We start from the raw sequence: 27,523 nt of genomic DNA, 5'->3' as shown, positions 1-27,523 counted from the left end.
CAGGCTCCTACAAGGGTAAGAAGAAAACATTCCTGACAGAACAATATAGTGTAAAATTTCTTGATGTTTTTTTTCCATGTTGAAAAGCTCTTACAGAATATCAGTTTGAGCCAGATATATATTGCATATTTGTGTTTTAACTTGATTGATTTAAAGTACTGGTAAGCCATCTTGAAAAGCCCCTTAATACAGTCACTGCTGTTAGATTAATCTAGAGAATCATGCAGTACTTTCTGAAAATTCAGAGGTGTAAGACTGTATTGTAAAATTTCAAACTAACCATCTGAGCAGAGTCCACAAATTCTTTAGAAGAAAATGAAGCAAAAGAAAATTCTGAAGCTGGTATGGCTTACAGCATGTAGTGCTATGGTCAGGTGTAGTTGAGGTTCATGCAAGTGCAAGAACACAGAAAAGGACAGAAGAACAAGAAATACAGGTTTCACTACACGTACAGATGTTAATTTTCAAAATTCATTATAAAATAAGTATTAAATTATGTGTTAGAGATAATATGAAATCCAGTGGGAAACAGTATTCAGGTCACTGACAGCACAATGACACATTAAAATATGCACATTAGAGAGGAATAATAGCAGTTGAGGCAATGTGGTTGTGAAAGTATTATGATTTAATGTAGGAGAGGAATGGTGTTTCAGCTTTGGGTTGCCTGACCTTTCTGTGGTTAACCATATAATCCTAATGTCCTTTTGACATTAATATTCATATACGTTGCTTTATGTGGTTGATTACTCTGTATTCTCTGTATGATGATTGTAGTTTTATTGGCACATCATGATGTCTGCAATTAATACCACTTCTAGGTTAGCTTTGAGGAGGATTACTAATGAGGCTTTCGGCTAGGGTAATCTGTAAAGTTCACCCTGATTCTTCAAATTCAAAATTATTAAACCAGGTTTTTTTTCAGGCAATCTTTTGACAAACTGTATTGGAAAGCATTCTTCAAACAGCTATATTGACTCTTAGCTAAAAGATGAAGATATATAGTTGTAACTTTTTTTTTTCCCCAGGCAATTGTACTTTGTTTTCGATTGCACTTCACAAAAGACAATATCACAAATAACACTGCGGCAGCTACAGTGCGGCAGGTAGTTACCGTTGTATTTGAGAGAGTGGTTGCTGAAGATGAACGACACAAAGGTGGGCATACTTCTTACTCTGCTTGCTTGTATTAACCTGGTTTTGGACACATCAAATGTTTATCTTTTTCAGATAAAGTAGTAGTAAAATGTCTCTAAACATTATGAAAAAAAATCATACATTACTCATTTTTACTGTCTTTTATACATTTACTTGCATTCAAAGCAGATTAAATTCCTTAGCCTTTGTGCCAGTCCAAGTCAGTACAACAATATATAGAACCTAGATTTTTTTTTTTTTCCAAGCTGTGAGAACTGGTCTTCAGGTTAATATTGCAAAGGAATATAAGATGAGGGTTTCATTTAAGGTGAAGGTAGCTTAGACTACTGAGTGTGAGCAGTAGTAGTTGTGAAGAGAACATTTATTGGAAGGAAGTGCTTGGTATTCATGATCTTTGGTAATCAATGTAATGTTTGTTTCTGTAGACATAAGTTGCAGAAGAATTACCTGGCCAGTCTCCTGAAATCTTTTTGTAAGAACACTTAATGCATACCTGATTTTCAACAGTTCCTTTGTTCACAAAACTGGTTTTTGTTTTTACAGATATTATTGACCAGCCAGTTGCAATTCAAGGAAATAGTAACAGAAGATCTGTCAGTACACTGAAGCCATGTGCGAAAGACGCCTATATGCTTTTTCAGGTAGTTGGGGAGCATATATTTATACATTTGCAGTTACAGTTGTATGCTTCTATGTCTCTGTAAGGATTTTCCAAAAATTTGCTGTTGGCTTTTGACAAAGTCCTTAACCAGAGCCTCAGGCTTTCTTATGCACATTTATTGTAATTGGCAATGATATGCTGTGTCCCAGGGGGATGATTGGAAAATGGAGACAAAGTGGCCATGGAAAATGTTTTGCTATAAATCTTAAATAAAAGCTAAGCATGCACGTCTGCATTAAATTTGAGATGCATTTTTCTGTGAGCCAAACACTGCTACTATAGTTCAGTCTTGCTTCTTGTGCTTGGTATTGTATATTAAAGTCAAGTATATAATGAAAACTAGTAGTTGTATTTATGACACCGATAAAAATCTTCCTGACTTGGCAAATTTACTGGTCTTGAGATATTTTTGAGGGCAGGAATGAACACTATTGCTACAAGGATAACAGCAAAGTTTAAAATGTCTTTTTAAAAGATTTTGCTTAATAACTTTTCCTCAAACACTTTTTTTACATAAATTATGTTGAAATTGGAAAATTACTCATTCCAAAATAGGGAGACAGAGACTAGATTTTGCTGTAGACAAAGAAAACTTATGCTGGTCCAGGACTTTGTAGAGAATGTAAATGTTATTGTATTTCTTTTTAAGGATCTTTGTCAGTTAGTTAATGCTGATGCTCCTTACTGGCTCGTGGGTATGACAGAAATGACCCGGACCTTTGGCCTTGAACTTCTTGAGTCAGTCCTCAATGACTTTCCACAAGTATTTTTACAAGTGAGTAGTTCTTGGAGGAAAAAGAAGAAGACTTTTGTTCACATGTATAGTAAAATTTACACTTCATTAACTCCTCTTTAATTTCACATCAGTACTACTTTTCAAAAGACTTGACCCTTTTACATCATGGGTTTTTATGATAGAAAAGTACTGTGTGCTTTTTGCCCACTTTTTTCTGTTCCCATATACTTTGTGTTTGTGCATTTTGTAGATCTTGTTGTACTCTGTTTCACTTTTTTTTTTTTGCCATTTATATCTCCTCCCAAGATGCATTTTCTTATCTTGCATGATTTATGACAGCTCTGTAACTTAGTTTGTGGCATTATTTCTACAAGAACATTAACTTCACCCCACTCGCAAAGCAGCAGGAGTCGTGACTATGAATTGTGTGGATATACTGCATATAAATAGACTGTGATCCTACCGTAGCACATTTTAGCAGACAGTAGCTAAATTTAAAAAAATAATATATAATAAATTATGTATTAGCAACCTAATTTTTTAATTTCCAAGATACAAGGAGAAGTGTGTAATATTAACCTGAGCATGCCATTTCTTCATGCTTTTTGGTACCTTTAGAATGGTGCCTGCCATTCTTCTTTTCATTTATACCAACATTTACAAGACTTCAGAGTGCTCGATCGTAAGAGTAAATGTAAATCAGAGTTACTGGTAGCAGTTAAAGAATATCTGCCTATAAATTGTTCTGTTTTGTTTTTCAGCATCAGGAGTTCAGTTTTCTCCTTAAGGAAAGGGTATGCCCTCTTGTTATAAAGCTCTTCTCTCCAAATATCAAATTCAGGCAAGGTTCCAGCACATCATCTTCCCCAGCACCAGTGGAAAAACCATACTTCCCCATCTGTATGCGTTTGCTGAGAGTAGTTTCTGTTTTGATTAAGCAGTTTTACAGTTTGCTGGTAAGAATATGTTCAAATTTTCTTTATGCAATTCTGGTTTTCTATGTATATGCCAGTCCTGTGATCAGTAATAGTATTAATTAATTCTTGGGAACTGTTGATGTATACTGACGGAAGAAAAGTCTAAATATTATTTTCCTTTTATATATATTTGTTTTCCTGTATTCTACATGTACGATTTTATTAAACATGGGCTTGTATAAATTCTCAGAGTGGATTAGCTGTTGTCTTTTCTGTACTTGACTGCTTTTCAGTTAAGGTTTTGGAAACTTTTTGATCTTCTTATGTTGTTTACTTGGCTTTAGATAATGTTGATTGCTGTACCTTGTTAATAACTGCTAAGAGGCTTTTGACTTGTGTTGCTAAAGCTGTTGACAGAATGTACATAAAGAAACACACGTTCACTTGTTCTTACCTCCCAAATTTTAGATATTTGCTAGAAAAGATTTTTTCATTTGTTTACTGTAGCAGATGTAAGAACTTACTGCAACATTTCTGAGGAATTTAACTCCTTCAATACAATTACATAGGTAGTGTTAGCTTGCCAAAAATACTGTGATTATTAGGTATGTTTTTTATATAATTTTGAGTAAGTGCTTGTTGAAGGGGTTTTTAGATTCTGTGCAAAACTTGCTGGGATAGGGCTCCTTAGATGAAACAGTGTTTTTGGAGAAAATATTTTGTAGGAGACTTTTAATTTAACGGCTATAAACTATATCTTCTAGGTAACAGAATGTGAAATCTTTCTGTCATTGCTGGTTAAGTTTCTGGATGCAGACAAACCACAGTGGCTAAGAGCTGTTGCAGTAGAATCTATTCACAGGCTTTGTGTGCAGCCTCAGCTATTAAGGTATTAAATATATTTGAGTTTCACTTTTACATTACATAAAATTTAAGAAATCTTTTTTTTTTTTGCTTTGGTGAAAAATGATTCCTAAAACATAATAAATATGTAGAAACTTAAATGCAAGAAACTCTTCAAGATAATTCTTTATAAAGCATTAGGCAATAATAATGCTTATTATCCAGGAAGTGCTGAATTACAGTTACTTGAATATTCCAAACCCTTTCTGTCTTACCTGTGTCAAAGGAGCATTTACTTAAAACCAAAGTTTATTACTCACTTAAATATTTGCAGTTGAAATGTGCTTTTAGGCTACAGCTCGGGTGCAAATTGCTGTAATATGCTTTTAGGCTCTAATTTGTCAAATACTTACTATATTTTATGAAATACCTTCCAGGTCCTTTTGTCAATCATATGATATGAAGCAACATTCCACTAAAGTTTTTCGTGATATTGTGAATGCACTGGGGTCCTTCATCCAGTCACTGTTTCTTGTACCAAGCACAGGGAACGCATCAGCAACACCAAACCAGACTGGTAAAGCCTTGTCCTTAATTTTGCAGCATTTTATTGTAACGATAAATTCTGATTTGATTCAGTACATACACTTGACTTAATACAGTTCTGTACTTCTGTGTTCTATGGTGAAAAGCTAGCTTGAGATAAACTAGTGTTTTTAGGTCTGGTACAAGGGGTGATTTTATCTACCTGTATTGTGGGGAAGATGTAGCCCCCAGTCAGCAGAGCAGTGCTGCTGCATTTGTATGTGCTTCTACAGCAGTCGAGCTCCTTGGTTCACAACTGGAGGGAAATTCTGTGGAAATTATTTCCAATTTCTGACTATAACAGATTTGTCTGATTTTTGTCTCCTTGTACGGGGATGTCATTTATGACAGTGTGCAGTTGAAGCAGTAAGACACTGTCTGTTTGCTTCCTCCTGGGAGGCAGTAGCTAATTCTTCTGGATGTTCAGGGGCAAAACTGGACTGAGGAAGCCAAGAGGTAGAAAGAAACATCTGTGTTTTACAGATACTTCCTTTTTCTGTAAGCTGGAAACAGTCACTTACTGAAACTAAACTTGACTGCCTCTTTGCAGCCAGGGTTTTGGCATTTCACTAGGTATACTTTATTTCTGTAAGAAGAAATGGTCTTCCTGTTAATGTCTTTGCAGGTGTTTCTGTCCAGGGTAAGGCTTTCTGCTGCTTCCCATGGTTCTGGAAGCAGAGGCCCCAGCAACAAACAACATAAAAATAATTTCTAAGGTGTCCTTTGACATGCCTTCTTAAAAGAGATAATAAACAGATAATCAAAGCATATTTTTTCTCTCATATCTACTATTAAACTAATAAACATTAAAAAGTGTGCTTTTAGATTCACACCTTTCAGAGTTTACTCATGAAATCTGAATTCCCAGTTGGTGTTAGTGTTTCTAACGTAAAGAAATTTGTATCAGTAGCTGTAGTTCAGGAGCTGTCAGTATGAAAGCTGATAGAGCACTTCTATTAGCAGTAGTTGTGGGTCAGTTCTATCCACTTAAGGTAAATCAGAAAAGCACTTTTAGTCATGTAACATGCACATATAAGAAGCCATTCTAAAATACTTGTTTTCCTGCAAATTTATATTTTGCCTCAGTGTGAACCAGCGTACCCTTAGTGCTCTCACTATTTCTCTGGCTTACTGTACCAGTTTTTTTCCTTTAACTTTTCACTACTTCTTTCTGCCTGAGTGTTTCTCATGTCTCTTTCTCACGCAATTCTCTTTCTGCCTCTTTTCCTCTTATGACCATGTCTAACACGCAAAGAGCAGATCAGTGCAACCTAGTTTTCAAACGGAATCTTCTGATTATAACAATGGTTCTGTAGTAGCAGGCTGTCTTATACATGGATAGTTGTTTTCTGAGCCTCAGTTTTGCAACAAGGTATCTGTTTCATAGGAGTTTCATTTAACTAATTTTTGCATCCAGTTTTTATTATACTGGTGTAATGTAAGCCTTTTTACCACTTTAAGGTTGTTGATGTAAAAACAGTTGTGACCGACTGCTCAGTGGGATCACAGAAGATGGCACCAGTGTAACTGTGTGTGTTAGTGGCAGCAATTGGTTAACTGTTTGTGTTTAGCGGTATGATTTTGTTAGAATCACAGAATCATTAAAGTTGGAAGAGACTTCTCATCAAGTCCAACCATCAACCCAACACCACCATGTCCTGAAGTGCCATATTTACACATTTTTTGAACACCTTCAGCTATGGTGACTCCACCACCTCCCTTGGCGACCTGTTCCAATGCTTGACCACTCTTTCAGTAAAGATTTTTTTCCTAATGACCAGTTTAACCCTCCCCTGGTGCAACTTGAGGCCATTTCCTCTTGTTCTATCACTAGTTATTTGGGAGAAGAGACCCACACCCACTTCACTACAACCTCCTTTCAGGCAGTTGTAGAGAGTGAAAAGGTCTTCCTTCAGCCTCCTCTTGTCCAGACTAAACAATCCCAGCTCCCTCAGCTACTCCTCACAGGACTTGTGCTCTAGGCCCTTCACCAGTTTCATTGCTCTTCTCTGAACATGCTCCAGTGCCTGAATGTCCTTCTTGTAGCAAGAGGCCCAAAACTGAACACAGTATTCAAGGTGTGGCCTCACCAGTGCTGAGAACAGGGGAAGGATCACTTCCCTACTCCTGCTGGCCACACTGTTCCTGATACAAGCCAGGATGCTGTTGGCCTTCCTGGCCACCTGGGCACACTGCTCATGTTCAGCTGCCTGTCAGCCAGCACCCCTAGGTCCTTTTCTGCCTGGCAGCTTTCCAGCCACTTGTTATTTCAATCTGTTTAGCTTTACTGTGTTAAAGTGTATAAGTAGGCTTCTGTGTGTACTCATATTGCCAAAATTAGTATTTTAGTCTCTCTACATATTAAAAGTGAGCAGACCAAAATGGGAGTCGTTACACCGATGTATTGGGTGATGTGAGTTGCCTTCTTGGGGACTCTGCCCTTCTCTCCCCGTTGTCTGTGCAGAGTCTGAACTTGTCGTGCCTACTCCAAGTGTAGATGACCTATATATAGAAAGTGTATGTGTACAGAATTCCTTGTCCTTTTATCTGCTTTTTTTGGCTTAAATTGGAACCAAAATTTATTCCCTTCTAGCTGTTGGTTGGCATGTTGTCAGCTCTTCCCTGATGTGCTTTGTTTTCTTCTACCTTGGCATGGAACAGAGTCAAACATTGCAGTTCTTAGAGTTTCTTCTTTGTGGCTCTTGCATTTAAAGCTTGTGAAGATCATTCTTAGAATGGTTAACCTCTCCTTCCTACTACTGAGTTTTAGATGCAACTGTTCAAATAATCCTTCCCTTTTAAATATCTGTCTGACTCTTCATTGGAATATATATATCGTTTTGCCGAGGCCGTATATATTTAGTTTGTTCACAAAATGTTGCGAATGCTGCTATAGCTCTCACGGAAACATTTTATTCTGACTGAAAATAATGCAGTTGGCATCAATCGACTGTGCCTTTTAAACTACTTTGCACATAAGTTCGTGTTTTAGACAGCAGAGGGAGCTCAAAAGTAGTTTTTTGTGTTGGTGGTGGTTTTTATTATCGGGCAGGGTGCCTTAGATTAATCCATCTATCTCAACTTAAAAATTAAATATAGAAAAAGGATGTTTGCTGATCACTAAAATTAGATTGCTTAACTTTGTCACTTTGTTTTTCTGAACAGGAAGCAATGCATCGGGGAATACTGGCTCGGCACAAACTAACCCTGGAGTGCTTGGAATGGGAGGAGGTGCAACTGTGTTACCTGCTTTTGAGTACAGAGGCACTTGGATACCTATCCTGAATGTAACAGTACAAGGCAGCGCTAAAGCTACCTAGTAAGTACTTCTATCTTTTTGAAGATCTTTATCTATATAGCTATATATCTATATCTGTAAAACAAATATTTCTACTTTCAACTTGACAGTTAAGGATTTTTTTTTAAATTAGTGAATATTGAGGTCTTCATTTCACTTGTGTTAAGGTATACTATGGATTTTCTTGTCTGTGCCATGAGGTGTTCTGATTTCTTGCTTTTTTTGTCCGAATGTTCTGGATTCTGATCCAAATAGCCCCTATGGCTTTAGCATCTGTTGGATATTTTTTTTTCTACCATACTGTTGCTATATTAGCTCTTCACTTTTAGTCCTCACTACAGTATATAATTCTTCTAGAATATCTTTTGCTGGATTGTGTAATGGCAAACATTGGGGCCATTAAGCAAATAGGATATCAATGGGAGTGAAAACCCGCTTTTTTATACTAGCTTTACTGTATTTACAGTTTTTACTGAACAGGCTATTGTGGTAGATATTGGCCAGGTTGTCATTCCAAACAAAATATTGGTGTATATACAAAGGTTAGACTGTGAATGCTTCTTAGAATGACCAATTATTCTGTCATGACTTTGTATAATGGAGAATTGTGTTCTGATAAAATTGTGTGATAAAATTTAGAGCTATGAATACTACTTTTGTTTCAAAATAGTGGAAGTTTCTTCATGTCAATTATGACCACTGAGGGTCAATCTCTTCCATACTGCAAGTTATTTCTACAGCCCATGAAATTTTGACATACTAATACTCAGTGAAATTAGCAAATAAAAAAGTACTGAGATGTAGGCTAAGGTAAAAACTCCTTTATCTGCCTTTCAGATGCAGAAGGACAAATTCATCCTCAGATTTCAATAGTTTAATGTGCATGTGGGTTTTGTTGGTTTTGGGGTTTTTTTTGGTGTGTGTGGTGGTGGTGATGTTTTTGGTTTTTGTTATTTTTGCTTTTTTTCCTCCAGCAGTGGCCATGAATGTTATTTTAGGTTCCCTGACTGTTCTCAGGAAATGCAAATTTGTAACGAAAGTGGATGAAAGCGAGTTCATGCTTTGGCCAGCTACTACAACCTCCTGCTTTTCTTTTTTTTTTTCTTACTTTCTGTTCTTAATTGGCTTAAGAACATTGCAGCCACCATCGTAGTCTCCTGTGCAGCAGTGAATTTGCTCGTGTCTTACCTTTGCATCCCTCTGTCGACTCTATGATGCCCTCTGAGTAATTTTTGCATTCATTTTTTCTTCTGTATAAGATTACAGAATTGTTGCTAGCGTGTCTTCTCAGTAGTTTTTCTCCTATCTTGTACTTCTTGTCTGAAATCCCTGCATGTAAGGAGGTAGATAACTGTAGCTATAGATTTGGGTCATATCCTAGCATTGATTCTCTCCTACTGCTGCAATTAGATTTTCATACAATGGCCACATCTTACACTTTTACACAGTGACTTAATTAGGGATAAAAATTGTGAACAGAGCTAGCAGAGGTCTTTTTGCCAGTGTAGGCTTGTGTCTTCCCAGATCATTATGCCTTGTCTTCCTCTTGACATGAGGAAGTAAGGGTTTAAAGACTGTTCAAGATCTTTCATGGCCATTCCCATGTAACTGTAACATGTATTCAGGAGTTTGCTTTCCCGTCTTTGAAAGTAAGAGTACATGACCTGTACCTCACAGGTACATTGTAACTATAAAACTCATTAATAATTCTAATTAGAGCCATACATATATATACACATATGTATACACACTTATTTGTAGATAGAGGGTGAAATACTGACCATGTGATTTACCGATACTGCCTATGCCCCCAGATATTTAAGGCAGCCATCTTCAGGAAATTAGAGGTAGTAACTAAAGTATTACATGTTTGGGAGAAGGAGAATCCTTTGCGCAGGACAGAGTGGTGACACTGCAGTACAAAAGCATCTTTGGTATATTGTAGCTGGAATGCCTAGCCTTTTTAAACGTAGTTTGTAGAGCAAATGATGAAGTAGTGGTTGTTGGGAGTAGCAGGTAGTTTTTGTAATAGACTGTCTCTCCTTGTGTAGCCACTGCTGCTGTGACAGCTTCAATCTGTTCCCTGTTGGATTTGTAACTCAGCAGTTCTTTATGTGCTTTTAAGGTAAAATACGACGAAAAGTGGCAACAAGGGTGCAGTTCCAGCATAGTAATGTTTTAATTGCATGATTTTAATTTTTTAATAGAGAGCAGTGTAGGGGAAAGGGACCTGGGGGTCCTGGTGGACAGCAGGATGACCATGAGCCAGCACTGTGCCCTTGTGGCCAAGAAGGCCAATGGCATCCTGGGGTGTATCAGGAGGGGGGTGGTTAGTAGGTCGAGAGAGGTTCTCCTCCCCCTCTACTCTGCCCTGGTGAGACCGCATCTGGAATATTGTGTCCAGTTCCGGGCCCCTCAGTTCAAGAAGGACAGGGAACTGCTGGAGAGAGTCCAGCGTAGGGCTACAAAGATGATCAAGGGAGTGGAGCATCTCCCTTATGAGGAGCGGCTGAGGGAGCTGGGTCTCTTTAGTTTGCAGAAGAGGAGGCTGAGGGGAGACCTCATTCATGTTTATAAATATTTAAAGGGTGAGTGTCACGAGGATGGAGCCAGGCTCTTCTCGGTGACAAACAATGATAGGACAAGGGGTAATGGGCACAAGCTGGAACACAGGAGGTTCCACTTAAATTTGAGAAGAAACTTCTTCTCAGTGAGGGTGACAGAGCACTGGACCAGGCTGCCCAGAGAGGTTGTGGAGTCTCCTTCTCTGGAGACATTCAAAACCCGCCTGGACGCCTTCCTGTGCAACCTCATCTAGGTGTTCCTGCTCCGGCAGGGGGATTGGACTAGATGATCTTTTGAGGTCCCTTCCAATCCCTAACGTTCTGTGATTCTGTGATTTTTAGCAGTGAAGCATGTAGACATTTCCTCTTTGTATAAATAACCTCCATTGTTTCCATATGCTTGTAGGTGATGGATATTCTGGTCATACGGAGTCAAAGATAATGATAATGGAATATCTGACTTCTCGATTTGTTATAATTATATTCACACTATCATAACTTTCTGACCTATTTCTCTGTTGCTTCTATGTTCTTGTGTTCTTCTGAATAGGTTCTGTTGCAGTGCCTTTAAGTTAAATAATAATAAAAAAAGAACAATTCATTCAGTGATGCTTGCTTACATGCGTTAATTTTCTAAAATATTTATTTGCTGATCTAAATACTTTACTCAGGGCTTGTACCCTTTCATTTACTGTTTTATTTGGTGACTCATTTACTCTTTTACTTAATGACTTAATTAGTCAAGAAGTTTATTTTCTTGAGTTGTGATAAATCTTGAAGGATGGTATCTGAGGCCTGTTTGTACTTAACATTCATTTGGAATCTTGTTTTTTATTACTGTTCTTAATCATAGTGATACTGTTATACACTTAATTGTCATGCTTTCATTTTTTCAGTTTGGAAATGCTGGACAAAGTAGAGCCACCTACGATTCCTGAAGGCTATGCCATGTCAGTGGCGTTTCACTGTTTACTGGATCTTGTCCGTGGTATCACGACCATGATTGAAGGAGAGCTGGGAGAGGCAGAAACTCTCACTCAAACCACAACAGAGACAACTTCATTACCTGCACAGCCTTCAGAGCAGCAAGACTTGCAGTCTGTATCTGACCAATCAGAGAAAGAACTAGGTATATAAAATACAGCAGTTTTACATAAAGCAGGATTGAAATAGTTCATGCTTTGTTGCTTAAACTTACTGTTTCTAAATTGAATATAAAAACTTTTAATGAAGTGAGGGTTTGAGTTTGGTGGTTTGGTTTTTTAACTTGTTTTTTTGGTTTTGTTTTGTTGTTGTTTTTTTGGTAGCGGAACAGCAGCAGTCTCTAAAAGAATACTTGATGTATTACTTCTGTCGTATACCACCTTATCCATAGACTTCTTACAGAGTATTAATACTGGTTTACATGTATGTATGCGGGATGTGAGGGAGACATAACAGGCATTCTGTTTCCCAGGACTACTCTTCTGCCTTCCTGTGTCCTTAATTTTGCTTAACACTTAAAGACCACCTCTGAGAGAAATGTGGTGGTTACAACTGCATTAAAAGAAAAATGTATTTCTAGTAACAAGGCAAAAAGATGTGTTTTGTAATGGATAGATTTTAAATAAGGTGGAAGTAGAGAAGAACTTCTTTAAAAACAGACGTAATAGGAACTGAGGTTTGTATTTGCATGGCATATGAGGAGTCTGTATATGTACACAGAGAGAGACTTGGCTCACAGGAGTGATTTTTGGCTTGTGCAGGAGGAAGCAGAGCCTGTAGAGCTGAGGCTTTTGCCGGGGCAGCCAGGCGGCGGGGAGAGGAGCCCCGCCCGCGGCCCCGGGAGTGCGGAGCTCTCCGTGGTGCTGCAGGCAACTGCGCCTGGGCCGGTGGCGTGGTAGAGGGAGCGAGGTGTGGGAATTATACGGACAGGTTGTACCTCTGGTAGACCTATTTTTTTTCCTATTCAGTTAAAGAAATGAAAAAATATTGGAGAATTATAAATGCCAGGGAAGAGTATTTTCCTTCACTGTAAAATTTCAGTGAGTTTCTTGTGCCACATTTATGCCATTTTGAATGTTTCTTTTTACAGACAAAGGTTATGAATAGCTATATATGACTTTGCAAGACTTTGTTTTTTGGGGGACGATGTAATTTAGAATAAGCATTGCCTTGGTGACATTTTTTACTTTAGCAGTGTTACTTTAAATGCTACTGTTTAAATGGTACTGGTGTGAGTGTGTTTGTGTATACACATATATATGTCTCTGTAAACATCTAAAAACACTTTCAGAAATTATGTAGAAATAATTTTATGTGTGCTATAATTGAAAGTTATTAAGTAAAATATTGTGTTTCTGACATAAACAAGTATATGTATTTCTTTGAAGTTAGCAGAGCTGTCTGGGAAGAAATGGTGAATGCTTGTTGGTGTGGTCTTCTGGCTGCTTTATCCCTCCTACTTGATGCAAGGTATTTGGTCTTTAATTTCTCTTGTTTTTTCAAAGATGACACTCCCAGCTATATTTTGAACTGGCTTTTGATACTGATCAAATTGACACTTGTATGAGCGCACTGTTCATGGCACCTGAGCAGACAGGTTTGTGGGTTAGTGATGGCTAGACTGAGTGAGGCATCTGTTAAGAGTAAATGACGCAGAAGTCTAGCATCTACCTTTATTGTCTTTCAATACAGAACAATTAATTACATTTTCAAAACTTTTTAGACTATATATTTTTATTCCTTTTTACTTTGACTGAATGTTTCAACACTTTGAAGTGATTCTACCCATGTCCTGATTAATGTTGATGAGAGGGTAAATAATGTCTCAGTATTTGTTAGTACTGTGCAGTCTTTGAAGTGGAAAAGCTGTTTACTGTGTAATAACTTCGGGAACTTGTCTCTTTCAAAGAGCCTTTTGTTATCAAACACCATTTTCTGAAGTTAGTGTTAAATACCTCCTCATAGTCCCCTTTGCCAAGTCATTCAGAACTAAAGACCAATTTTATAGGAAATGGTTCTGAAGAATTTTGTTGATTGGTTATGCTTGCTTTTCAGTGTTTACAGTGTTGACACGTTTAAATTATATGTTCTCATTGCTGTCCGTTTTGATTAGCTGCCTGCTTCTGTGCTGTGGATTAATTCTTACTAAACGATGTGTGCTCTTTCAGCACTGACGAAGCTGCCACTGAAAACATTCTAAAAGCAGAATTGACCATGGCTGCACTTTGTGGAAGACTGGCTCTTGTAACATCAAGAGATGCCTTTATAACTGCAATTTGCAAAGGATCCTTGCCTCCTCACTATGCCCTTACTGTATTAAACAGCACAACTGCAGCTCTGTCCAGCAAATGTAAGTATGTAGGTTTTCCTTAATTATGTTTCCACGTGCTGTCCTCTATCCCAGATTTTCTCAGGATGTGATTGCAAAGATATGCAACTGTAGTATTTGGCTATACTGAATTAGATTAGAATCCTCAGACAGGGTCAAGACCGCCTGCTCTCCAGAACTGCTGGGTGTCATTCTACTCGGCCTCAAACTTCCTGAATGCTTAGCATATGTCAGAAGTTGATATTCTAAAGAGATCTGTCTGTCACCTTATACATCTGTTAGGATATGTAATGAAGGTATTCAAGTTCTGAAAAGGTCTCTGGGCAACTCAGATACTTCAGAGAGTTGGCTAGACCATCCTGCATTTGTGGTGTACTACAGTGTAGTAGTAATACTAGATTGTAAGTCTGGGAAGCAGCGTGCATGACTGAGCTATGTGAATCTCTATTGGAAAAAAAGCAGTGAAATTAAATTCTTACTTAAATTATTTTGTATAGGTAACTCTTACAGGCGAGTTATAAAATGGGCATCCTGAAGTCTGGTATTGGAAAAACACCATGACATAGTATTTATGACACTTTCATTTTCTACTACAATGGTAGCACACAGTGATAACATTTACACACAATTACCACAGATAACTGAGTTGAGACGTAGTCTAATGCTCATATCTTAGTGCAAATATTTCACTCGTGACATAAAGTGTATTAATGTATTGCAAGCAATACCTAATATTGCTTGAGAGGGAGTAATTAACTGATTCCTTTAACTCTGTAAGGCAATGACACGATAATCTAAGTATAACTCAAGGTCTCAAAGTGAAATACCTTAAAGGTAACACTGTGGAAAAAATTCACTGGAGTGCGCTTGCCAGGAGGTGGTTGTTACAAGAAGTAAGTATTGAATTTTAAATGTAGATTTTTTTTTTCCTTTTTCAATTTTCCTCTAGCATATTCCATTCAGGGGCAGAATGTTCAAATGATCAGTCCCTCAAGCGAGTCTCATCAGCAGGTTGTAGCAGTAGGACAACCCTTAGCTCTTCAGCCACAGGGTACAGTAATGGTAAGTACAGCTTGTTAGCAATCTCATCCTGCTTAACTGCTTCTTTCTGCATCTCAATGTCTCTCAAAAATAGTCAACAGATAACCATTTGTAAAAATGCTGTTTATCTGAAATATTATCCTAAGCTTTTAATTTCGAATAGCCCTGGACAGCAAAGTTCTGTAACAGTAAAGAAGACTTACTCTTGTTTTTTATCTGAATCTTAGCTCAGCAGCTTCCAGTCATTCTGTCTGAAAAACCCTAGGTCTGTTATGTGCCTGTGTGTGAAAGTTCCCTTATATGTTGTTTTTTTTTTAAGATAGACTCTGATTTTGTGGAGAAGATGCACTTAAAGCTGGAGTAGTTGAACTTATGTCTTTGATAATAATGTGAAACTGGGAGGAGAGGGCTGTATTCAACCCCAGCAAAATAAGACTAAGAAAAGGAGGAGAGATACTGAACTATTACTCTAAAAAAAGATAACTTTGCGCTAGTGCAAACAAAATGTAATTTACAAGCTATTTAGTGAAAAATTGCAAGTTTCTTAGAAATACTATTATTGTAGAGCAATAAAAATTGTGGTCATTTTCTGGTGTTTTGTTTGGTTTTTTTTTAGCTGACTTCAAAAAATATCCAGTGTATGAGGACATTACTCAACTTAGCTCACTGCCATGGAGCCGTTCTTGGTACATCGTGGCAACTTGTCTTGGCTACTCTTCAGGTATAATAGGAAGTATTTGTGCCTTGCTTTTTTGCTATAATTTGGTTTTGAGTTTTTATGTGAGCAATAGAAGAAGTTTTTATTCTACTCATAGTGTATTTTGAATTGCCTTGAGTAAGTACTGTAGCGTTTCTCTTGAATTTTGTTTGGCTGGAAGGCTGCTGGCTAGCTCCAGTACATTAGTTTTCCTCTCTTCCTGAAAAGGCTTTTCTGCTGAAAATGATCCTTTTGTATTTCAGCATCTTGTGTGGATTCTGGGACTGAAGCCTGGTGTTGGGGGTGCATTGAAACCTGGAAGAGCTGTAGAAGGGCCCAGCACAGTAAGCATGATTGTTCCTTTTACAGTTAATAATTGGATCATTAAGTTTGGAAAAGACCTCTAAGGTCATCAAGTCTAACCATCAGCCCAGCAGCACCATGCTCACTGTGTCTTGCTGAACACAGCACTGTGTGGCACAGTGATTGTGTGCACTGTGTGCATTATAGTGATTATGCAGTATTTTTTATTGCGATCTATAAGACACATTCTTGTCTCTTTCAAGGTTCTGACTACAGCAGTTATGACTGATCTGCCAGTTATATCCAACATACTTTCAAGGCTTTTTGAAAGCTCACAGTAAGAAACCTTATCTTATAATTAAAATAATGTATGTATATCAACCTTGGCAGTGTTTTGATAGCTGTTATTTTTCAGGTACCTTGATGATGTGTCTTTACATCACTTAATAAACGCCCTTTGCTCTTTGTCTCTGGAAGCCATGGATATGGCCTATGGAAACAATAAGGTATAAAAAGCGATCTGTATTTTCTTTTTACATGTTTTTGTGAAACGGGCAAAAGACTTGCACATTTATCCTTTAAGCTAACTACTTCTAATATTAAGACAATAATACATTTGATAGAGTAGAAAATAAATTCTAGACCAGAGAATGTTTTGTTTATAATGGTTTATACGTTTACTAAATTCTCTGAACATTCTCATTGTGTTCCTGCTATGTTTTTTGTTAACTAAGGAATGTGATGGGTTTCCATTAATCAGATAGTGGGTGGATAAAACTTTTAAAAGCCTTTGTAATTTCAGAGGTTAGCGATTCTGAATAGCACAGTATGTGATGTGCTTATTTTCATTTCAATTTTCTTTTATAATATACTTCAGAAAAAGCCTGACAGTTTATATATAGAAAAAGCCCTGATAATTCATATTTACTCAGGAAAATTATAATATTCCTGCCAGCTTCAGTAAACAACCTTTAGCCCAGAAAGGTTAAAGACTCTGTGATTGGTAAGATTGAGTATATATTCTCCTAGTCATACTCTAATCCCAGAGGAGTTTCTGAAAGTTTTGCCTTAATCTAGTACACTAGAGATAAGGGTGACAGAAAATATGCTTTATGATATTTGACAATTACAGCAACAGAGAATGAATGAAAATAAGCAAATTTTGTGTTTAAAATAACTTGAAAAATGAGAATAAAACTGCAGCAGAAATGGGAACATAGAATAATTCCAGAGCAAGTCATTTTAACTATATGTTGATTTTAAAAGAAAAAAAATTAAAAGAAGCTTATCATAAATATTTGCATATGAATTTGATGAATGGAAAACTTATCCTATTCCTGCAGGGTGTTTGTGAAGCCAATAGAAGATAAAGCATAAGGGGATTCTTAAATGAAATATTCTATATTGTTTTGTTCATATATAAGATGGGAAAAAGGCTCTTTTGTTAGTAAAATCTATTATAAAACTAGTTGGAGGAGGACTATATTAAAATGAGAGTTTGGAAAGAAATATCAGTGCTCTGTTTATTGTCAAACCTTGAGAAAACTACATGAAAAATTGTGGAAGTATTCCTCATGGTGTGCTGTTGCTACCCCCTTGTGGCTTCTCGTGCAGTACTGCAGATGCTGTGGATACTTTCCAGGCATGGCTACCTGAGCTGTTGTGACAGCGTTCACAGGTTACAAAACAGAGTACGTCAGTGAAATTAATTGAACCTTAATTTAATTATAATGCAGCAAAAGGATATGACATTATCTGAGTTACCTCAAAGTCATGTGTTCAAATTCCATTTTATTAAGGAACCATCACTTTTTGCTGTTGCTAAATTACTGGAGACAGGACTAGTTAACATGCACAGGATTGAGATTCTTTGGAGACCTCTGACCGGTCATCTTCTGGAGGTAACTTAACTGCTTTTATAAGTTGTGATAGAAATTAGTTTGTATTAATAAAGATATCATGGCAATGTATTCCTAAAGTTAAATTTAAAAAAATAAATTGTATTTAAGTGATTTTGTTTATGCACTTTGCTTTTGCAAACTGAATTTAAAAGTGAATCAGTATATTTAAATTCCATTATTTTAATATCTCTTATTGATTTTGTCTTGATGGGGCAGTCAGTCTTTTTATATAGTTTTAAGCACAGCAATGTTTAAAATTATCAACTACTGAAAAAAATATCAACTATGACTAGTACTGTATACTTCCTGTAAGTGTTATAATTAAGGTAACACAAACAGGTTTCACATTGGATTGACACAGTACAAATATTTATGAAGATTTTAAGATGCATTTTTGTGTCCTTACCAGACAGATTGAAGCCACTAATTATACTAACAAAGGGTTTGTTTGTCTTAAAAATGTTTAAGCAAACATTTTCAATGGTCTTTTTAAGAGAATACGGTACAAACACAAAAATGGGTGTCATAATTCTATTTCAATTTCTAAGTATTTTAACTTCAACATGAAAAATATGTTCCATCAAGGAAAATAAATCTTGAATTTTGAATTTGAAACTAAAAACAGGTGACTAAAACTAAAAATGGGGTTTGCATTGTGGAGAAAATAGGGAGAGGAAAAAAAAAGGGGAAGAGCCTTTTTTCTTCATTTTCCAGAAACTATCAGACACTTCCTTAGAACCAGTGCATTATTTCAAATAGTATTAAGGACTGGTCATCTCTAACCTTATTTATGGAGATAATCTCCACAAAATTTTTAATCTATGAGAAGAAATTTGGATACTTCATGGTTTAAAGACTTAACACAGGCATCTCTTGTCTTTTTTTTCCCCCTCTAAGACAAATAATGTTCACTGTCCAGATCTTGAGACTCTATTTTCATCTACAAAGCAGTCTGTTTCAGTCTGTTATCCACTGTGGGTATTTGCCACTGTTTTGTAGGAAATACAAGGTCTATTTAAATTTCTTTTAAAGTAGTGCCTTATTTCCTTTTAAACCTAAGTTGCTGGGGTACAATAAGGATGGAGAAAACACCAGCTGCAAATTCAATTAAACACAACCTGAGGGAAGAATTTGTTCCCTGTCTCTGGAACTGATTATCTGGTCAGATTCAGAGCATCATGAAGTAGTTCAAATGCTCTCTTTTTTATATAAGGTAACAAAAATATACATAATTCAGGAAAGTAGCTATTTCTTGTGTGCATTTTCTAACATTAAGATAGGTCTTCTGCATCGTCTTCCTTTTCAGTTTGGCTAGTGGATGATAAGGGAATGGTCCACCAGCCAAAACCATCAGCTTTCCTTGTGATCCTGCATTGGACTTTGGGTCTGGATTCTCACACCATCTGGGCTAGGGCTGGAAGAGTGGGCAGAAATAATTATGTAGAGGTCAATGATACTGTAGACTTATGTTATTTGTTTGAGGGAAATGTATCAGATACGGCAATACAGTTCATACTAGGTGTCTGTGCAATGGTTTTGCACAACGTTTTTAATTTTTCTGTTCTAAAAAAAAGCAGTTAGCAAAATTATTAGATTTAGATGATTGGGAGACAGATATATGAAGACACGCATTTGAAACTCAGGATTGAAAATACTGTTTGCTATTGTTTTGTAAAGTTTTTGAAATAATGGAGTGTATGGCTTATTTTACATTCACTGGGTAGCTGCTTTTTGTATTTGAGAATGTAAAAGAGCAGACACGTTCTGTGGTGGCTACTGCCATGCTTCCTCACTTGATTATGTTAAGCAGTGCACGAAAGATGAAACTTTGAATTTTATGGTAGCTTAAGGCTAAGTTAAACCTGAGAGTTTGGGGCATTCATTGAAGAGTTTTTTGGTGCTTTTTAATCAATCATTCTCTGAATTAGCAGTTAGTTTAATCATTTTGGAAAATGTATTGGCTTGAACTGCTGTCATTTTCATTATGTTTCCTTCTGTGTCTTTCACTGCTTCCTATTGCTTCCTTATTCAGAAGGTATGTCTGCCCAAAAGATACACTTCTTTTTACTATTAAACCTAATTTTATAATCTAGAGATACTGTTTAAAAATACAATATTGTTTGTAAATTCTAATTTAATTAAAATAACCATTTTAATATCTTACATTTATTCAAATCTTGGTTAAATAAAAGTCACTTTAAACAAAATATTGCTGTGTTTTCAGGTCTGTCAGCATCCAAACTCCAGAATGAGAGAATGGGGAGCAGAAGCTTTAACTTCTCTCATTAAAGCAGGGCTGACATTCAGCCATGATCCTCCATTATCTCAGAATCAGGTAAACTAAGTTTAAGAGCAGTTGCTTTCCTCCTTTTCTGGAACTCAAAATGAACATGAAATCAAAATTTTCCCTAGAGGAGGTTTTCCACAGTTCAATGAATAGGAGGCATTCATAAAGCAACTTTACTGTTGAGTTTATAAAGCCTACAGCTATAACATTCAGATGCAACTATTGAGAATCACCTCATGCATTCTAATGAACCGCCCTCCTTCCTTGCTCAAATGCATAACAGAGGGTGGTGGTGCTTGCATGTTATGTCCATTTGTTAGAACAAATTATGGATCACCCTCATGAGTGTAAAACAATTCCAGAATGTTTAGAGGTATGCACGTGATGTGGTGGCAGGTGAGAAATAAATTGCCTAACCTTCTAAATCACAGCTATTCAGTCCATTATTAATAAAACATTCTAGTATTTTTGCTGAGGTTCAGTGAATAGTTTTTTCCAGGTCTCTTTAGTAGGAAGCTGAGTATAACCCTCCTGGGTGAGTGTAAAGGAGCATGATGGTTTTTATGCAACTATGTACAGTATGTTCTAGCAGCTTCATGAGGGACCTGGAGAACAGGCAGGGGGAAAAAATCTCCTGCTGAGATCCTTTATCAACAGTGTTTTAGAAAGGCCAGTCGGACACTTAATTAAGCATTTAATGAATGAGTTACTGAATTTATATAATGAATCTTCAGTTTGTACTGTATATTTTCACTTATACATAAAAATAATTAAGGATCAGTTATATTTTAGCATCCTTCATATGCTTTGTTGTTTACTTTTAGAGACTGCAGTTGCTTTTATTGAATCCACTAAAAGAACTGTCAAACATTAGTCATCCTGATATCAGGATCAAGCAGTTGGAATGTGTGCTACAGATTTTGCAGAGTCAGGGTGACAGCTTAGGACCGGGTTGGCCACTGGTGCTTGGAGTCATGGGGGCAATCCGAAGCGATCAGGGGTAAGTGGTGGAAATAAAATTTTAGAATCACGTAAGATAAGAACAGTAGAAAGGAATTCTGCTTTTATTTTCTTACTTCAATAACTACTTTGATAATAGCCATAATTTTCATTCTCATTTTCAGCTTATAAAAAATTTTACTTAACGAAAATACAGTTTTTTCATTTTTCCAGTAGCATGCTTCTACTTTACTGCAGTATACATTTTCTTAGAGAATTATTAGTTACACCATTATTGTCCATGTGCAATTTCTTGTGCATTCCTCTGGCTTCCATCTTATGTTGGCTGTTATGGTACAGTGGAAATGGCCCACCTATGATTTTAATCTTGAATTATTGAAAAAATTATTATTTTATTTAGGATTCTGAGAAATACATAACTGACATCTAAATCCTGGTTTTGTTTTTTGGTTGGTTTTTTTTTTCCTGGAATATATATTCTGAAGGACACTAAGTTGCTGTATTACAAACCTTTGGATTTTTTTATTTTGTACATTAAACTTTAGGCCATAAAAATATCCCTATAGTGACATTCAAATGCAGCTTTCCTGTTTTTTATTATCTTCACTGCACTGCTCCTTCTGATCCCTTCATTTTGTCTCTCACAAAACAAGGTTTTTAGTTAAAGATGACCTTCCTGCTTGTGAGAGCTCCTGCTCATAAACCTTTTCCATACTACATTTTTACTCTGTTTGTATTCAGAATTAAATTCTGAAAGCAAATTATTTATTAAAGATGTATTTAATGGCAGATATTTTGAAAAGATTTTGTCTAATATAGTATTATAGTAATATAGTATTGCAGCAAGTAAGACTACAATTACATTAGCATATATCTTTACTAATAAATAAAAATACATTTTGCCCACCTGTTTGGTATGCTTTAAGTAATTTGTAACTGCTGATACAAGAAATTGTTCAGAAGAGTTTGCTTTTTGGGAGATTATAATGCTTAAACTTAAACTTTGTTTTGCCTGTTGTGAGGCTTTTAAGAGTGTTTTAGCTCCCATTTGAAGTAGCAAGTCCTAGAACTCCTGAATAGAGAAGTGGACTTTACTGTGTAAAACTAGTTGAGGACCACTGGAGAGTCTAAACTGCAGCTTCATTAGCTAGTTAACATGGACTAAAATTCCTCATCAGAGTCTGAAGGTTCAGTTTAATGTTGTATCTCCAGAAACCTCATTGAAACATTTTAAAAGTTGCAAATTCATCTCAAAAGCATTAAATGTTTTTTTTTAGTGCTTTTATTTAAAAATGCAGTCTCCTGGGCTATTGTATTCAGAACGTTCCTGCACTCTTGAAGAAATTTGAAATGAGTGTGTGTGTGTGTTGTTTTTGTTTTGTTTTTTTAAGAGAGTCCTTAATACGGACTGCGTTCCAGTGTCTTCAGTTGGTTGTGACAGACTTTCTTCCAACAATGCCATGCACTTGTCTACAGATAGTTGTTGAAGTTGCAGGAAGCTTTGGACTTCACAATCAAGAGCTAAATATTAGCTTAACTTCAATTGGTTTGTTGGTGAGTTTTATATTAACCTACAGTGATGCTGCTTCTGGCTTTCTTTTTTTCTTTAATGAAAATTCACCTGTAGTCAATTCTAGAAAAGAAAGCCAAACCCTGTTATTTGAGTTCTTACTGAATCCCATGCCATTATTTGGAATCACATGTAAATTGAGTGAGCACAATTTATCTTTAATCGGCGTGACTCCAGGGTTAATTAAAACAATAGTACTATGTTGTAACTCTGTTCATCACTATCTTATTTTTAAGACATTGTTGCTATTTCTAGTACTTCATGTGTAACTGAGGCCTAGAAGCTAAGGTGAAGAAAAATGCTTTCTGCACCTTGCAGTATTTTATGTGCTGATCTTAGGGAAATTAATATCTTGATGTACTTAACAAGATACTTTTAAATGTGAAAATGAGAACAGTTTATTTCATGATCCTTAGGAGCATTATAATATTTTTATTGTACAACACCATATGTCTTCTTTATTTTGTAGTGGAATATTTCAGATTATTTTTTCCAAAGAGGTGAAATAATTGAAAAGGAGCTAAACAAAGAAGAAGCACTGTTACAAAAACAGGCAGAAGAAAAGGGAGTGATGCTGAATAGACCTTTTCATCCTGCACCACCATTTGACTGTCTGTGGTTATGCCTCTACGCTAAACTTGGAGAACTGTGTGTGGATCCCCGACCTGCAGTCAGAAAGAGTGCTGGCCAGACACTGTTTTCTACTATTGGTGCTCATGGGACTTTATTGCAACATTCAACGTGGCACACAGTAATATGGAAGGTATGGTTCGTAAGCTTCCACTGAAGGTTTTTTTAAAATTTCATTCACCATTTGGTAACCACTGACATGTTTTTTTAATATCTGTTAACTAGTTTATTAAGGCTTTCTAAAGATAAGATATGGTGGCAAAAGTCTGATACAGTCTTTTAGGTTGGGGTTTATTTTCATGTTTTTCTCTGGCCCTTAAGCCTCTTATGAAATGTAATTTTTGTATCTTGACCATTTCTTTCTTACTCAGGAGTTGTATAAAAAGGCTGCTCCCTTCCTGTGAAGATGAATTATTCCTGGTGATGTTTGAGGGCCGTGTGATTGGGTTGATCTGAATGTTAGACCGAGCTTTACTTTGCACTCTGTTTTGGCTCTCTTATTTGAGAGGTTCCATCAAATGCCCTGTTCTAGATCACAGTCATGTTGGTTGTGCCTTATGGACACAGTCAGGCTGTAGTTTAATCTGTTGCCTGTTGTACCTGTGAGGTATCTGAGGTCCATCGGTTTTAGGCTTCTCTTAGTGCTAGCACTGTTCTCAATGGGTTTGATCATGCCATTTCTAACCTTTCTCAAGTGAATGCCAGTTGGCTGATTAGCTCTTAGCTGTTGCAGAGACTGTTTTAAAATAAGGGAATTCTCAAGGTGATACAGTGACAGAAAGGATAATGGAAATAGTAATATTTTTCATTGTTCTACTGTAAATGCAATGATGTTATTTGAAAAGTTGCTTTTTTCCTCTTTCTCTGACTATTACAGGTTTTATTTCACCTGTTGGATAGGGTTCGAGAATCTTCTACCACAGCTGACAAGGAGAAGATTGAATCAGGAGGCGGCAACATTCTCATCCACCATTCAAGGGATACGGCTGAGAAACAGTGGGCTGAGACATGGGTATTAACACTGGCTGGAGTTGCAAGAATATTTAACACTCGGAGATACTTACTGCAGCCTTTAGGTAAAATTTATAGTTTGAAGTTATTGAAAGATACAGTAATAAACTTTATGCTTTTGTATATTTTTTCAGTTAAAATACTGGGCAAGAATCTTAATCTTAGCTTAAAAGTATGTTCTGTTCTGTCTCACCTCAAGTGTGATGAAAATTACGGAGTTTTTAATTCATGCCCCTTAGCATATAAAACTGTAAGTATTAAAATCATCTTTGGTGTCACAGTACTTGAGATTAAATCTCACTAGTAGCAATTCGAGTTGCGAAATAGCTTTAATTTATAGTAGCCTGATAACAATAACAGTTATTCTGTTCTTTTGTTTGTCAGAACATGTTTTTCCTCTTGTCTTTCTAAGGGTATGCAACACTTGCCTAGAACTCTTCCATGGCATCAGTGTGTCAAGTTTAACAATGCTTTTACAGTGTAAAGAGAACTCACTTGTAAAGTCAGTGAAGTATATAGCTTAGAAAAGGAGAAAGGGGATGTTTTAATGAGAAGATTGGACCTGTTACAATGTGAAGGATGTGGAGATTACTCACTATTTCAAGTGATTCTTTTTCTCCCCTTATGATACTCCTCCACTGTTTGCCTTGTACAGAGATGTCAGTTTAAGTTACCATATTGTTGTCCCTAATGCAGCTCACTGGAGTGAGTTCCTCTTTTTTTCTTCTTCCTTAAATTCCTACTTTTCCTGTTTTGAAGTTTTTTATTCCTCTTCTGTAGTTCCTTGGTATCTTTATTTCTTTCTCTTCTTTTTTCTGAGGCTCTGCTTTTTTCCCATTTCATTTTTGCTTTCTCCTTACAGAAATTAGACATCAGTTCATTTACCAAAATATTGTGAAATATAAAATATTACTGCATACAATTGAACAAGATAATATAATTCAGCATTCATGCCTGTTTTGTACAGAAAACTGTTTTGTTTCAGTTTAGGCTTCTAAACGGAGATATTCTGATATAATTTCAAAATAGCTTTAATTTCTAATTTGATTAACTAGAATTATTTAAATACATTACTTTCAAAAATAAAAATGTGATATAAAGAATGTATAGCTTGCAAAGAAAGTTCCGCTTTACATTAATATATCCTTACAACCCCATAGTATGCAATTGATATATTACTAGAAATAGGGTGTGTTTTATTTCATTTCGGTTATTTGTGATACAGATATCGACACATTAACAGCTGTATTGGTCATTTGCAGAAATGTTGTAGATTTTAAACTATATTAAACTTGAGTTAAAACTGAATAAAAAAAGTAAAACAGTAGAGGGCTATTTTAATTATTCAAACCCAATAATTAGTAACATATAAAAATTGAAAGTTAAGGCTAAATTTAATTAAAAACACAAACCCCAACTGAAAAGTGTCTCCACAGTAAAATTATCAGAGCATTTTACAATCAGTTCTTTATAAATGCATTGCAGGACTGTAGATTTGACCCTTAATTTCTTGTGTGTGATTAACACTTTTGAAATCAGCAGGCGTCTGGTATGTATAAGAACCAATCTGTTTCACTGTCCTGAATAAAGAAAACTTATTTTGCTGGTATGGGATGTGGTATGTGATCTTTTTGCTAGCAAATTTGCCATAAACATTGATAGATTGTTTCATTCTTCATATTTGTATGTTTCTCTGTCACATTTATTCTTTCTGGTTACGGTTGAAGTGATTTATTCTGAAAGTCATTCAGGCTATCATTTAACCTTATGAAATTTCTCTGTATTAGAGTGCAAGTGCATGAACAGCCTTTTAGAGGTAGGGTGGATGGGAAGGGGAATAGGAAGCCAGTTCCAAGTTGATTTTTTTTCTCTCTCTTTTTTTTAATAGGAGATTTTTCCCATGCCTGGGATGTTCTTCTTGATCACATCCAATCGGCAGCACTCAGCAAAAATAATGAAGTTTCCTTGGCTGCTCTGAAAAGCTTCCAGGAGATCTTACAAATCGTTTCTCCTGTCCGAGACTCGGAGAAGCCCGACACACCACCTGCCATCAATGTTTCTGTACCCGTGGTGGTAGGGACAACAACTGCCACAAGTCTTGGCAGATCCTTCATGAGAACTGACTCCATAGGAGAAAGAATAGGAAGATACAACGGATCTGAACCCCCTGTAATAACAGATGAGATTGAAGATTTGAATCTTTGGTGGGCAGCCTGGAACAGCTGGTATAGGATTGGTTCAGAAAGTACAAGGCCTCCAATTACTTGTGATAAATTGACTTTCATTCCCAGCCAGCCTTTTCTTACAGCTTTAATTCAAATATTCCCAGCTCTTTACCAACACATCAAAACTGGTTTCAGCATGGATGATCTCCAAAAGCTGGGTGTCATTTTGCACGGTGCTGTTTCAGTTCCAATCAGTTCTGATGCCTCCCCTTTCATCCTCCCATCTTACACTGAAGCAGTTTTGACAAGTTTACAGGAAGCGGTGCTCACAGCTTTAGATGTTTTACAAAAGGTAATAATGTGACTTCACAAGCATGGTGAAAGGTAAACTACACTGTGTCTCAATTCTTCTCAGAACTATAGTGTGGTGACTTAAACGTTAATTTTTAAATTATTTATAATTGCACAATGTACTGTACTGTGTTAGAACAATCAGATCTCCATTCCTGGTGCAACCTGGGTGCTCTGCATTGGAAGGAATGGTGTAATCTTTATCAAATGCACTTTTGCTTGATGGCAGAAACACCTTAATTGTGGTGCTGTGTTTGTAGCCATTTACCTGTCTGTCTAACATTACAGTATTGTACTGTTATGACGGTCTGTACATGGATTTGGGGCAGTAGTCCCCCAAACAGCATTCCTTACGTTGCCCAGGGACTGCCATAAACAAAGTCTAGAAGAGTAGTGATCATGAGAACTTAGAGTTCATGGAAAACATAAAATATAAAAAGCTCTCCAGCAGACCACCCACCTTCTTGCCTCTTGTTATCTGTCATTTAAGCAAAATGTTTCATCTCTGCTTAAGAAATTCTTACTATAGAAC

At 36.5% G+C, this 27,523-nt stretch overlaps 1 protein-coding gene across 3 annotated transcripts in view; it reads left to right on the top strand.

The window, feature by feature from the left end:
* The window catches only part of MON2 (MON2 homolog (S. cerevisiae)), a 55,273-nt gene that overhangs the window by 6,118 nt on the left and 21,632 nt on the right, over positions 1–27,523 (top strand). For 2 of the 3 annotated variants that reach the window (XM_010194400.1, XM_010194399.1), the window contains exons 4-25: positions 1,029–1,158; positions 1,702–1,799; positions 2,469–2,594; positions 3,317–3,511; positions 4,237–4,361; positions 4,753–4,892; positions 8,066–8,219; positions 11,659–11,891; positions 13,135–13,216; positions 13,915–14,096; positions 15,025–15,137; positions 15,733–15,837; positions 16,077–16,157; positions 16,380–16,453; positions 16,532–16,622; positions 17,916–18,017; positions 20,242–20,352; positions 21,129–21,304; positions 22,656–22,818; positions 23,304–23,597; positions 24,342–24,540; positions 26,364–26,992. In XM_010194400.1, coding sequence (XP_010192702.1) covers positions 1,029–1,158; positions 1,702–1,799; positions 2,469–2,594; positions 3,317–3,511; positions 4,237–4,361; positions 4,753–4,892; positions 8,066–8,219; positions 11,659–11,891; positions 13,135–13,216; positions 13,915–14,096; positions 15,025–15,137; positions 15,733–15,837; positions 16,077–16,157; positions 16,380–16,453; positions 16,532–16,622; positions 17,916–18,017; positions 20,242–20,352; positions 21,129–21,304; positions 22,656–22,818; positions 23,304–23,597; positions 24,342–24,540; positions 26,364–26,992 — 3,603 coding nt within the window. Of the gene's footprint in view, positions 1–1,028; positions 1,159–1,701; positions 1,800–2,468; positions 2,595–3,316; positions 3,512–4,236; positions 4,362–4,752; positions 4,893–8,065; positions 8,220–11,658; positions 11,892–13,134; positions 13,217–13,914; positions 14,097–15,022; positions 15,138–15,732; positions 15,838–16,076; positions 16,158–16,379; positions 16,454–16,531; positions 16,623–17,915; positions 18,018–20,241; positions 20,353–21,128; positions 21,305–22,655; positions 22,819–23,303; positions 23,598–24,341; positions 24,541–26,363; positions 26,993–27,523 lie in introns of all 3 variants that reach the window. The other variant, XM_010194401.1, reaches the window with a different exon arrangement.

Source organism: Mesitornis unicolor, unplaced genomic scaffold (assembly GCF_000695765.1).
Source record: "Mesitornis unicolor isolate BGI_N332 unplaced genomic scaffold, ASM69576v1 scaffold20161, whole genome shotgun sequence".
Taxonomy (NCBI): domain Eukaryota; kingdom Metazoa; phylum Chordata; class Aves; order Mesitornithiformes; family Mesitornithidae; genus Mesitornis; species Mesitornis unicolor.
This window is presented reverse-complemented; position numbering and strand designations above follow the sequence as displayed.